The sequence below is a fragment of the Pleurodeles waltl genome, chromosome 9 (genome assembly GCF_031143425.1).
Source record: "Pleurodeles waltl isolate 20211129_DDA chromosome 9, aPleWal1.hap1.20221129, whole genome shotgun sequence".
NCBI lineage: Eukaryota > Metazoa > Chordata > Amphibia > Caudata > Salamandridae > Pleurodeles > Pleurodeles waltl.
This window is the reverse complement of record NC_090448.1, coordinates 737,969,668-737,984,197: the sequence shown is the minus strand read 5'-3', so window position 1 is coordinate 737,984,197 and position 14,530 is coordinate 737,969,668. Positions and strand designations below refer to the sequence as shown.

Sequence of the window (14,530 nt, the reverse complement as noted above, 5' to 3'; positions counted from 1 at the left end):
TTTGCAAGGTGTTTGGGGTTTCTATTAAAAGCTTTACCAAGAAAGTGGTGCTGCAAAAGGCGCTGAGGGTCTGGTTGGAATCAAGGGATGTAACACATGAGACCACAGAGGAGGACAATATCGAGATAGAGGATGATAACGAGCTTGTCCAGGATTCAGTGGATAATCTGGGACTGCCTGTGGGACAGGGGAGAACAATCTGGAAAGGAGAGATGGTTCTCCCCAGGGCAGGAAGCAGCCTGACCCCAGAGGAGCTAGTGGATAGGAGGGAGGAGAGGAATCTAAAATTGGTGCAGGCTAAACTCAGATTGGAGGAAGAAAATGTCTTGGAGGAAAGGAGACATGCCTTGAAGGAGAAAAATTGGCCATGGAAGAAAGAAAGATGTTGGTAGCTCAGGAACTGAGCTTGAGAGAGATGGACATCAAGGTCAGACAGGTAGAGTCCAGCAGGGATGGTGGCAGCAATTCTTCTGTGCTCCCCGAAACGAAAGTCCACTTATCTAAGGATCTGGTGTCTGATTTTTTGGTGGGAGATGACATAGACAGATAGTTTGAGGCCCGTGAGATTGCTGATTGTGCCATCCACAACTTAGCATTCCAAACATGTTTTAGGCCTGCAGACAGATGGTTTGAGGCCTATGAGATTGCTGATTGTGCCATCCACTGCAGTAGCACTTCAAACATGTCTCAGGCCTGCCACTGTAGGGCCTGTGTGGGCAATGTTTAACTGCCATTTTGACCTGGCAATGCACCCACTTGCTAGGCGCAAACCCTCCTTTTGATTACATATAAGTCACCTGTAATGCTGGCCCTAGTTAAACCCAAGGGCAGGGTGCAGTGTATTTAAAAGGATGGAGGTGTACTTCTTAAGTTTGACATGTCCAGGTAGTGGAAAACTGCTAAATTAGTTTTCACTACTGCAAGTCCTCTCTCTCCTATAGGTTAACATTGGAGTTACCTTGAAGCATCCTTTAAGTGTAAGTTCCAAAAAAGATAGAATTATAGATTTTGATGTCTCTGGGCTCACAATACAAATGCACAAGGTCTCAGAGGGCGATTAATGAGCTAACTTGTGGAGACATATCCCTATTGAGGGCAGGGACACTCTACTGGCCGAGAAGGGAGTGACAGAATGAGGTATCCCCCCATGAAGGAGGCCCTAATCAGAAAGATTGGCTTGATCCCAGAGAAATATAGATAGAAAATCAGAGATAGTCACAAGATTTCCCAATACACCTGGGTGGATTGTGTGGATTATTTTTGCAAGGCACTGGATAGTTGGGTTAAGGGCAGTGACGTAAAAGATTACCACGGGTTCTATAATTTGAAACAGAGCACCCATTCAGTCTTTGCTTTCCAGATCTGCACTTACACCTTGTGGACCGTAGGCTACCTGACCCCAGAGAGCTTGCTAAGGATGCGACCGATGGATTAGCACCCGAGTCCCCAAGAAGGTGCCTCGAGGGATCACACCAAAGGTGGGCAGGATCCTCATGGAGGAAGGAGGGGTGAGAAACAGAGTAAGGAGTTCTCTAAAGGGCCCCAAACTACTTCTGTAGGACAGGGTTCCCTTCCCCCCGCTGAGAAAAAAAGAAGTGGTTCCCTGAGAACAAGTCTGCAGGGAAGGCTCCAGTGAAGCTATGAGTGTCAGCAAGAGGGGCACTACATGGGAGATGCTAAGTGTCCCAAGTGGACACAGGCTCCCACTGGTGGGCAGACACCGGGGCTGGATACTCTAGTGCTTGCATAGGAGATGTCCCTAGATAGTGCTGGGTGAGGGACTGCAGTTAACCCTAGTGTCCCTGGAAGATGGAGAGATGGTACAAATAACCCATATGCCTAACAATACTAAGATGTGCAGTCAGTGGGTGTCCACCAATAGGCAGAAGGTGGAGGCTCTGAGAGACTCAGGAGCCAGCATGACAACCACCAAGTGCTATTTGATGTCCTCAGAGCAGGTAGTCTCTAACACATTCCACCAAGCTGTTGCTTCTGAAAACTGTGAGAGCCACTAACCAGTGGCTATGGTTCCTTTTGAATATGATGGTTGGTGGTTCTCAGGTCTGCATGAAGGTAGCTGTGAGTCCGTCTATGCCTGTGGATTGTCTGCTAGGCAACGACCTGGAGCACACTATCTGGAAAGAGGTAAGTCACACTTGGAGATGATGTGGCTACCTGAGTGGGTGTGCCTGACCACATAGTCCATGGTAGCTCCAGAGGGTCATCAGAAGAAACAGGAACCTGGAACAATGCCCAGGGTCCTGCCAAAAAGAGAAAGGACAAGTGGCTGCTCTTGAGCTTTCCATGGAGGCTGAACGTGAGGTGGAGGCCCCGTTATCTACAGGAGAAGACATAGCTGAGCTGGGGAACCTGCCTAAGCTGTCCAACTGGCAGCAGAAAGTGGGTCCCACCAGGAAAGAGTTCTGCAAGGTGTACAGAGAGTGCACTACTCTTGTGGGTCTTTGGCAGAAGGGTGAGGCCCAGGCAGTTGGCGATGCCGCTGGCAAGCACCTGATTTACTGGGAGAATGGACTCCTGTAGAGTGAGCCTAAGGATCCTGAGCCTGGTGCAACATGTGTGTTGGTTGTCCCCCAATGCTACAGATCGTTCCTACTGGGTCTGGCTCATGATGGACCACCGGCAGATAACTTGGGGCAGGACAAGACCTTTGACAGGCTTGTTAGCCACTTTTATTGGCCTCAAATGAGGCAGGCCTCAGCAGCATACTGTAGGTCCTGTCATACCTGCCAGGGGGAAGTGCAAGGCCCCCTTGCACCTGTTACCGGTCTTTAGCATCCCTTTTGAGCCTGTCGCATCAACATTGTGTGGCTTCTGGATCCCAAGACAGCCATGGTCAGCAGATTAATTCGGGTCTTGGTGAAGTATGCCACCCGGTACCTGGTACTCTGCAGCTATCCCCAAAGAGGCGGTATCTGACCCGGGTACCAACTTCATGTCCAGCTACATAAAGGCCATGTGCAAGGAGTGTGGGGAGACCTACAAGTTTACCACACAATACCACCCTCAAACCCATGGGCTGGTTGAAAGGTTCAACTGTACCCCATAGTCAAACAACAGGCATGGCTGGAGGATGTCCCACTTATGCCTCATGGGTTCGGCTAGGCCCATAATCATGCCTTTCAGTTTCTAACAGGTGAAATGTATTATTCCCACTCCAAACAGCGCAATAGTAGGGAAAGTGGTGAACTGTGAAGATGGTCATTTTACTATTCCTACTGCAGTCTAAGCAAAAGTATGGAAAGTACTTCACTTCAACACACATTATTATTACATTTATGAGTAACTCCATGAATGTAGAAAAACTATTAAACTCTTGATATAAAAACATTAACATGAAAATATATATACATATGTATTAAAAAACTAAAAACAATTAATCAATTTACATAATTACTATTCAATAAAAAATTAATGTTCTATTAATAAATAGTTGTTATTCAAATATTACTTAATATTGTTTCCATCTTATACCCCTACAAACCTAGCAGCCTGCAACTAAAATAAAAACTAAATAAATAAGTATTCGATAATTTACTTAATTAAAAATCAATGAAATCATTAAATCATAATGAATAATTAATTGTTACTTAATTAGCTTCCTACCCTAGACCACTACAAACCTAGCATCCTGCATCTAAAACATAAAAAAATCTAAGTAAAATAAATCAGTATTCCATGTTTTACATAAATACAGATTAGTTAAATAAATAACAATTAATAAAACATTATTAATTAAATATTACTTAATTAACTTCCCAACCTAGACCACTACAAACCTAGCAGCCCAGATTTAAATATAAGTAAAATAAATAAGTATTCCATAAATTACATAACTAACAATCAATTAAATAATTTAGTAACAATTAATAAATAATCATAAATTTACCTAATAAATAACAATCATATAACTAAATAAAATGGAATAAATAATTCATAATTAATTATCTAATTAACTTCCCACCCTAACCCCCTACAAAAACTAAACACCCCTATGATAGTACAAGCTAGTATTAATAATTAAATGTAAAAAAAAGTAAATCACTTAAAATGACATGCTATATATTAAAAAAAAATATAACATTTATATAAAATAAAATGAATATTTGAACTAAAACACACTGAAATAATTAATAAGCATTACTTTTAACATCTATATTACTGAAAACAATATTAAAAACGTTGATATTTTTTAAAACTATATTACCTCAAACATATGATATTCTTGTCAATGCTATTTGTGCATGTCAATATTTGTGGGTTTACATGTTGATATATTTTTGGAAGCTTTTGATCCATTTAAGCTAGAAACAAAGGTTTTTTGGCAAGATCTGCAGCATTATGGAATCCATGGCAAATGCAGCAAATCCATAATCTTGCAGAAAATACCACAGGAGAAGAATCACATAATTTCAGGGGCCCACACAATAAGCGAAGTCTGTTATGTTATGTAATATTGATTTGTATAGTGCACTAATCACCTGAGAGGGTATCTAGGTGCTTGGGCAGGTGTGTGGGTTTGAGGTCCCCAAGGTGTTTACACGAAAAGACAGGACTTCCTCCTGCTGCACTTAAGAAGTGATGAGGCGGCTCTGTTATGCTGAGGGAGGTTGTTCCATTTCTTGGGTTGCACAGCAGGAGAATGAGCGACCTCCAGTTTTGCTTTTGTAGATGCATGGAAAATATGCCAGTGAGAGTGAGGCAGGGCATACGTGTCTGGTGGGTTGGTGAAAGTGTATGCTGCTGTTCAGGTATTCTGGTCCTGTGTTGTGTAGGACTTTGTATGTGTGCATGAGAAGTTTGAATTGGCTGCTCTTTTGAAATGGGAGCCAGTGAAGCTTCCTGAGGTGCAGTGTGATGTGGGTGTGGCGTGGGAGGTCGAGTATGAGTATTGCAGTGGTGTTCTGGATGATCCACAGTCTGTGTAGGAGTTGTCTGGAGACTCTGACGTAGAGAGTGTTGCCTTAGTCTAGCCTGCCCTTGAGCAGTGCTTGCATCACAGTCCGTCTGTTGTTCGGAGGCAACCATTTGAAGAATTTTTGCAGAAAGCATATAATGTGGAAGTAAGAGTTGCACACTGTGCCGTCATGTTGAACTTGTCATCTAGGATGGTTCCTAGATTTCTTGTGTGGTCTGTGGGTGTTGGTCCTTGCTCTGTCGGCCACCAGGTCACGTACCAAGGGGAGGTCTTGTTGCTGAAGACCAGTACTTCCGTCTTGTCAGAGTTGAGCTGCAGGAAGTTGTTGCATATCCAGCCTACTACTATGATCATGCAGTCGGTGAAGTTGGTACTGGCAGTGGCAGTTTTGTCCATCAGGGAGAGGATGAGTTGGGTGTCATCGGCATAGGAGATGACAGTGATGTCTTGTGATTGGATGATGTTGGTGAGTGGTGTCGTGGAAATGTTTAAAAAGATGGGACTGAGGGACAATCCCTGTGGGACTCTGCATATCTATTTCTTGGTCTATGATGTGAAAGGGTGGCAGCCTAAGCCTTCCTGCGAGGAAGGATCACATCCATTTGAGAGCAGATACCTGTATGCTAATCTTGTAGAGTCTTTTGAAGAGAGTGTTATGTGAGACAGTGACAAAGGCCACAGAGAGGTCAAACAAAATAATGGCCGGTGTTTCTCCTCAGTCCACGATGATTTGAATGTCATTAGTGACCATGATGAGTGTTGTTTTGGTGCATTGGTGCTGTGGTTCTTTCTGAATCCTAATTAAGTATTATCTAGAAAATGGTGAAGTTTGAGGTGGGTTTTGAGATGCTTATGGATGACCTTGTCCATCACTTTGACGCGATAGGGAAGCAGGGAGATGAGTCGGAAGTTCCTCAGTTGAATCAGGTCGGCTACGGGCTTCTTGAGGAGGACATTCATTTCTGTAAGTTTCCATTGAGCCAGGAAAGTGACGGACATGATATAGGTGTTAATGATGTGGGTCAGGGTGGGGCTGATTGGTGATGTTCCCAGGCTGCAGGTGTGGTGAGCTGTGGTTGGGGCCCCTAAGTGGGTGGTCTTCTTGATTGCTGCTGTGTTGTTTCTGGTGAGGGTTGTCCATTCGGTCAGGTGGCCATCTTGATTAGTGGTGGGTAGGTTAGCAATGAGATCTCTGGGGTTAGGCTGGTGTGCTTAGTTGCTGTAGATGTTTGTGATTTTGCAAACATGGATAGGAAGTTGGATAGGTTGTCACAGAGTTGCTGGGAGGCAGCGATGTTGGTGACAATGGCTGAAGGTGAGGTGAAATCCTTAAGAGTCGAGAAGATCTCCTTGCCCCTTTTGGAGCTTCTTCAATACTGGCCACTAGAGTTTTTTAATTGGTGTCTCTTATTTGCTGGTGAGAGCATCTAAGTGCAGCATTGAAAGTAGTTATGTTTATGGTGTTGTGGCTAGCTCTCCATCGCCATTATAGCTGTTTACAGTGTTGTTTGGTGTCTTGGAGGTCTTCTGTGCACCAGCTGGCCTGCTTCCATGATCTACTATGATTGTTAGGTGTAAGAGGTGCCAGGGAGTCCACGCAGTTCTTATTCCAGTTATTGGCATGTTGATACCTTCTTTGGGGTTGTATGTGGGGCTAGGTTGATCAATGCTGAGGGCGCTGACCCAGTCCACTTCTGTGATATTGCCCCAGCTGTGGCTTGGAATGCTGAACCTGATAGGGGTGTTGACGTGAGATGGGTTGATTTTGAAGCGGATGGAGTGGTCTGTCCATATGAGCAGTGTGGTGGCATTGTATTTGATGCTGTTGCTTGTGGTGAAGATGGGGTCCATGGTGTGTCCTGCAGTGAGTTGGTCTGTAACGAGCTGGGTGAGTCTGATGTTGCTCCAGCTTTCAAGGAGTGCTGAGGAGCAGGTGCCATATGACTTCCAGGTGAAAGCTGAGGTCACAGAAGGGAATTTAGATTCTGGAGTCAATGGGGAGTGCAGCAATGAAGTTGGTGATGAGGTGATAAAAGTGGCTCATGGTCCGGGTGGTTGGTAGGTGAGGATTCCATTCAGGGTGAAGATTTATGAGTTTTGCAGTTTGACGTGTAGGTGTTCCATGAATGGGGTGGTGCTTGTAGATGATAGCGAGTTCTCCTCCTGACTTGTGAAAACAGTTGTGTTGAATGATCTTGTAGCCCGCTGTGATTGCTGTGGTAATGTCTGGAGCTGATGAGGTGTTGGTTGAGCAAGGTCTCTGTGGTAAAGAGGATGTGAGGTGCATCACTAATCAGCAGGTCCTATATCATCTGCATTACTGCTAGAGCTCCACAGCAAGGCTACGTTTCAGGATTACCATTAACTATGTAAACTATTCCGATTTAGCGTAACAGTAAGTGAATTTGTCTCATGTAAATACGCTGAAAGTCTGGCAGAGCTCTGGCCCCCATTGACTACTGCTGGACAGCCCTGCTGTAGTTTCTATGATGTCCGTTGTAGTGTAAAACGTGACAGTTTGTGTTGGTTTTGATGTAGTAGGCTCTAAGAGTTATGCTGATTTTTATGTAAAAGAAGTTATGTCCCTCTTGATACAAGTTACTATGTGATTGACAGTGATGTCTTTTGTGAGGTTGTTGGCAAATTACAAGAAACAATGACAGAACCGACATAGCCTCAGACTTTTATTTGTGATACACCATGAGACCTTAAATGAGGTAAACAACTTTAGTACCTATTATAAGTCAGTACTGAAGTAATTTAGAACATTAAAGATCTCAGGTTCAGCTTGTCATTATCTCTTTGATAGGTTAATTTAGGTTACAGATAATTCTCTGCCCACAGGGTAGCCCCGAACTTGTATCAGCCTTAGGGCTACTCTAAAGGTGGCGACGCTGTTTAAAACTGATTATCCGTCCTTAACCTTACAAGTGGCAATGCAGTGCGCCTTTCAGAGGGGCACAAACCTCCCTGCCGGCAGATGCAGTCAATGACCAATGGACCCCGTTTTTAAGGTTCGCCTTCATGGGTGCACTGACTCTAAGCCACCTTTTTGTGGCACATGGTTAGTGTTCCCCTTGACTGCTCCTTTTCCTCTGACCTTGGATCCATAATACGCCCCCTCGAGATCGCGCTGGTGCACAGATATTGCTGGTGCGATCTGTAGTACAGAAGTGGCCATACAGGCGTCTGCAACCACTTCTGTAATACAAAGTGCCTGGGGGCGCTGAAAGTGGACTCACACGCCATTGATCCTCTGGTGCACTTTACATAATACGGTCCAAGGTTCTCTTTTATTTGGGCCATTTTGAATCTGCATTGCTTGCTCATGCTGTACAAGAGGGAACGGATCATGCGAACTGGAAAGGTGGGAACAGGAGGTAAGTTTGTAATGTGGGGGCATTCATGTTTACAGGGGCGGCTATGGAAGTTGAAATAGAAAAAATTAGATGTCCATAAAGCAATAGGAAAGAATTCCACCAAATCAAAATAGACCAAACCTACCCAAGTCAGCGTAGAGGTGTTTTCCATTACTTCGGTCTCCCTAAAACAAAACAAAAACTTTATGTTTTATGGAAGAAACGTTAGGATGTCAAGAGAAAAATACATCTAAAGGAGGAATCAACCATTTTTCAAGCTCAGTGCTATTCATAGCATCTACAAATATAAGTATTGACATGCACAGAAGTATATTAATGACATCACAGGTGAATTCATCACTATTGGTGCACACCATTCCAATCATCAACGGTACTTTCATTACATCTCTTTTGTATTTGTGACTTTACTGGTGCTTTCCTTACATCACTGACAAATTTATTACATCTGTGGTGCATTTATGACATCACTTGTTGTGTATATACCCTCTGCAATGCTTTGTAACAGACACTAACGGATTTATGACAGCACACGTGCTTTTTCCGCCACTGGTGCATTCTTGACATCACAAGCATACATGGCATCACTGGCACATTTTTACACCAATTGCATATTTATGACATCACCACTTTAGCAATTATAACATCGTTGGTTCATTTTGACAACAGCAGTACATTTATGAGATTGCTGTAGCATTTTAACATCACTGGTTTACTCTTAAGCTCAACGGTGCATCAAGATGTCTCTGACATAGTATCAAGGTATCGCTAACACGGTATCGCTATACACTACAGGCCTGACTCCAAGGACAGTAATGAATTAATTACTTACTGGTAATTCTCATTATTCTGAATACCCTATTTCTCATACCAATACTTACACATAGGAGGTGTTTCACCTCTACTCAGACCCATGTGCCCTAACCACAACCAATCAAAAAGATTTTTGCGCAAAGCCCCTCCCCCACCCCAATTTCCAATCACCCTTTACCAATTCTGGTTATAAAAGGGCATCGAGCCTAGAAAACATCTTTTACATCCCCAAGCCCAAGAAACAAAGTGAACAGGTTGTGATCCGGAAAGTAAGGGGGAGGGTGGGACTTCAGTATTGGTACGAGAAATAGGGTATTCAGAGTAATGAGAATTACAGGTAGGTAATGAATTCATTACCTCCTCAATCTTATTTCTTGCTCCATTACTTACACATATGAGGATATACCAAGGCAAACGCAGAACAACCTGATCCCAACAAAAAAGAAATGCCACAAACTTTGGATACAGCAGAAACAACATTTACTGCAAACCAGAAGGCACCATACAGGAGTACAAGGTGATCACTGAGCAACAGTAGCCAAAACTTGAGACCCAAAGGACAAAGACGCCCTAACATTCAACCTTGCAAATAAAAAAATACCCCACTCCCCAGGAAGGCCCAGCTAACCCCAAAACTATATAGAGATAGCAAGGGAGAGTGCCTCCACCCCAGGCACAGTGCCCAGCACAGCATCCAATCAGGGAAGCAAGCACAAAAAACATTATACTGTCAACCCCAAGAGGCCTGGCCTCCTAGGGCTTACCTTTGACTGGAACAGCATAGACAATTTGTTGAATTAAGCAGAAGAAAAAAACAGGATGTTTTCTGGGCTCCATGCCCTTTTATAACCAGAATTGGTGAAGGGTGATTGGAGATTGGAGGGGTGCTTTGCACAACAATCTTTTTGATTGGTTATGGCTAGTGCACATGGGTCAGAGTAGAGGTGGAACACCTCATACATGTAAGTACTGGGATGAGAAATAGGGTTGAGGAGGTAAATATTCATAATATCAATGATACATTCATGAAATCAAAGGGGCATTTCTGACATTGCTGATAAATTGTATTTTTTTAAACCTTTCTTTACTGAAGAAATCTACATTGGAAAGAGTGACATGTGGAACTTACACCATCTGAGGGTTAGAGTAGCTATAAAATGCACCAACAAGAAATGTAAAAATTTGAGCGGGTGGTTGGATCATGGTTGGTGTATGGATAGGCAGATACTGATCACAGCGCCTCGGAATGTGGCCTTAACCGTTTCCCATAATGTTGATGGACATCATCCCTCCATTAATTTGAAATTGTCAATATCCATTATTAACTAAGCTGTAAGCTTCATGTCAGTTAGCAGCAATGCACTAGGGGCCTCATTTACAAGAATCTGATGCATTGAAGCATCAGATTTTTTGCACTTCCTTAAGATCTCCTCGCAATGCCATGGATGTGCTGTATTTACAACACAGAGCACAATGGCGCATGTTTTTACAGATGCGTCACAAATTCTGATGCATTTGTTGGAGCTAAACCCACGCATTGCTGGAGTAGCATTGTAAAAAAGACACTACTACAGCAACACGAGGAGGCTCCCATTGGAAAAAGCTGTGTGTCAATGTTATGCCTGCAGGCAGTAAAATACTGAAGCGGTGAAGTCACAGAATGACAGAGTGAAATATTGTCAATTTCAATGCTTAGGTTCTGCGTGTCCTTTTGTCTGGCAATGCCTACCCTGCATACATTATACCTGGCGCAGGTATAATCTGATACAGGGCTTTACAAACTGACGTATTGGGCCCAATTGGTCATTTTGTAAATCTGGAGCAGTGCACTGCTAACAACACAGCTGCGTCAAACAAATGATGCAGTGGTGGGGCAAAGGCTTGTAAATGAGGCAATACGTCTCTACCTTGTCTGTTCCGTCTTCACCTTGTCTGCTCCATTTGTTCACCAAGGTGAGAGTCGGTAAGGAATGATATGACAGGTCTCTGGCAGGAACATGTGTCAAAGGTTGAGAAGTGGCTTTAGAAAATAGTCAAGCCTAGAAAAATGCTGTGTGAGCCCCAGAGCAAACATGAAATATTGTTCATTAAATTGTGAAAGAAACCAAGGGTTGCCTGGTTCGATAAATAAACAAAGCAATCTATTTTAATTGTTTCACAATTGGCATCCGAGTGAACACATCAGACCTATTGGCTTTCCTAATGCTGCAGTTTGGCATTTCTTGTAGTAAAAGATCTTGATGCTACTACTAGCAAGACTAATCCCTATCTAGGCTGGTGGAATTAGGGACTAGACAAGCAGCACTAAAGGAAAGTTGGCTGAAACCCACCTCTAGTTTCATTCTAAGCAAACTAGTGCGAAATAAACACACACTCACTACTGCTCAAATTACAATCGTTCTGTCAAATTCTGTTTAGTGTGCAAGTTTGCTAGTTTTTTTATATTTAAATAAGTCCACTGATATTTGAATATGTTCTCAATAGTTCTATGCATTATACAAACCAAAGAAAATAAACTTACTTTCACTTGAGTCAGTAGTCTTTACTTTACTTTTATATTATTGCTTGACGTACTCAGCAGTGTCCATGAAATCGACTTGTTGTCTTTAATTTTTGTCCTGAATTTTGATGCCTTGTCCTGATTGTCTACAGTCACTGCCCAGAATTTGACTTTATGTCAGGTTCACCCTTGTATCTACCACTCCAATCAAAGTACAAACTTTGAGGGTGTCCCCAATAGTGAGCTGCAAATTATGAAGTCAGGGGCAGGAGTGATGTCCGGTATGACCCCTAGGGCATATCACCTCTGGGAAGCAATCTGTGCAGTCGCGGGAATATCAAATAAGGAGTACATTGGTATTGTGGAGGAAGGGCAGAGGGCGAGCACACTGGCACCAGGTATCTCAGATAGACCCTGTCCTACATTTTCGATCGATCTCACCTATGCTTGTACAAAAACGGGGCACCAACGCCCATCCCCCCAGGCCTTTTAACAGCTACTGCTGGGTCGGAACTCTCTATGGGACTCTTCTGCACATCGGCACACAAAGGCTCATAAATAACGTGAAAGGTTGGGTGAGTGAGTGAGTGAAAGGATGGATATGTGGGTGGGTGAGTGAAATGGTACATGTATACTTGGATGGATGAATGAGTGAAAGGGATGATGCAAGAAAGGATGAGTGAAAGAATTAATGGATGAGTGAAAGGGAGCGTGGATGGATGAAGGATGTATGGATACATTAAAGAATGGGTAAGTGAATGAAAGGGAGGGTGTGTGGATGAAATGGAGAATAGATGGATAAGTGAAAAGGTGGATGGATGATGAGATAAAGGATGGATGAGTGCCTGAAAGTATGGATGGCTGAGTGAAAGGATGAATGGATGCGGATTGTGGAGTGAAAGGGTAGATGGATGCATAGAGTGAAAGGGTAAATAGATGGATGAGCGAAAGGATGGATGCATGCATGAAAGCATGGATGCAGGGGCATTGTAAGGCATGAACTTCATCAGCTACAGCACGGATAGAATTCTTGATGGGTCTCTCCTGTCTGCAACTAGGTAGACAAAGGTGATTCAATGAGTGAAAGGATGGATGTGTGTATGTGTGAGTGAAAGAGGATGGATTGCTGAGTGAAAAGATCGACGTAAGGATGGATGAGTGAGAAATGGATGGATGAGTAAAAAGGAGAATGGATGGATGTAATGGAGGATGGATAAGTGAAGGAACAGATGGATGAGTGAAAGGAAAGTGGATGCGGGTGGATGGATGAAATCTTGGATAAAAGGGTGAGCTAATGGGTGGATGGACGTGAGAGAAAGGATGGATGGGAGGAGAGAAAGAGAGGATGAACAGATTGATGGAGTAAAAGGGTGGATGGATGGAGTGAATGGTGGATAGGTGAGAGAAAGGATTGATGGGTGAAAGAAAAGATAGATGAGTGAAAAAGAGGATTGGATGAAAGTGGATGGATGAAGGAGTCCATACATCTACAGAGTCACAAACTGACTCGGTAATAATGGAGGAGGGCCTCCTGCGAGCAGACCTAGTAATATGGGTTCACGGGTGTGGGAGATCGAGGATTCCACATCTGCCCTTAGAGAAGATAATGCCACCCTAAAAGACTCAAGTTAATGAGCTGCAGGTTCGCACCACCACTATGCAGGCCAGATTGGAGGACTATGAAGGTAAATCATGAAGAAATAATATACGAATTGTGGGCGGACCAGAGAGGTGTGTGGGGCCTGCGTTGGATATCTTTATAGAGGACCTCATCCTTAAGGAACTACAACCTAAGGGGCTATCCACATTTTTCTCAGTAGAACGGGCCCACCCGGTGCCCGGATGGCCACCCCGTCCTGGAGCACCACCCCGCCCCATTATTGCCCGACTCTTTTACAGGGATAGAGACTTGATCCTGCAAAAGGCAAGAGCTGCTCCCCCCGTCCTGTATGATAATTCAAGGATTACTTTTTCCCAGACTTGCAGAGGTGCAACGACAGAAGGCGCTAAGAGATCAAGAATTTAAATACTCCATGATCTTTCCAGACAAATTAAGAATAGTGGTGGAGGGGAAAACGTGGTTATTTGAGAATCTAACAGACACTTGGACGTGGCTTGAGGGCTGGCAAACGGCCAGGAAACCGCAGAGAAGAGCTAGATCATGACAAAAAAGCCACAAGGAGAAGACATAAGGCTGAGGCTTAGATACGGCTCCCGGGAAGACAAAAATGGTGCACCAACTGAGGAAGAACAACCCAAACCCGTCTAATGGACAACTATTTAAATAGCCTATATGACCAAAGGAGAGATGACTGGAGTAATTCCATACCTGGGATCAACATGAAGAGAGAGGAGAGGGTGTCTGCATTCCGCCAGACACCTCGACATGGTCACTGTCGAAGAGCACTGTGATGCAAGACCGGACTGCCCTAAAACGGGGCCTAAAAAAACGGCAAAACCATTAATAACAATAACAACTACAATACTGTAGCACACTTTTGCAGATATGGGTGCAATCCAGGGGAGGTACCTTATAAGCGGCACCGACCCCAACATAAACTTTAATACGTTGGGAATGGGCAACAGGCACTCTGCAGGGTTGGGGAGGTAGGTAGTTTTAGACTCACCATGCAGGGAAGCAGGGAGGGGGGTATATCTTGGTTCAATGGTTAGTAAATTGTTAGGACAAGTGTTTTGTACGACAAGTAAATTTTGGATGGCACTAAGATTTAGTGCGCCGGGGCTAATACATCCCGACCTGCAGCATGAGTGTCCCCTAGCCTACCCACTGGTAACAGGGCACATGCTACCTTTAACTTGGGACAATGGCACTGAGAAGTGGCAATACTAACCTGCTCTGCTGAATGTAAATGGGCTGGGGGATAAGATAAAGAGAAGCGTTGT

At 43.8% G+C, this 14,530-nt stretch overlaps 1 protein-coding gene across 1 annotated transcript in view; it reads right to left on the bottom strand.

The window, feature by feature from the left end:
- LOC138259894 (transmembrane protein 272-like) overlaps nucleotides 1–14,530 on the bottom strand; it is a 424,789-nt gene that overhangs the window by 150,266 nt on the left and 259,993 nt on the right. The window contains exon 4 of the mRNA XM_069207851.1: nucleotides 8,441–8,480. Coding sequence (XP_069063952.1) covers nucleotides 8,441–8,480 — 40 coding nt within the window. The remainder of the gene's footprint in view (nucleotides 1–8,440; nucleotides 8,481–14,530) is intronic.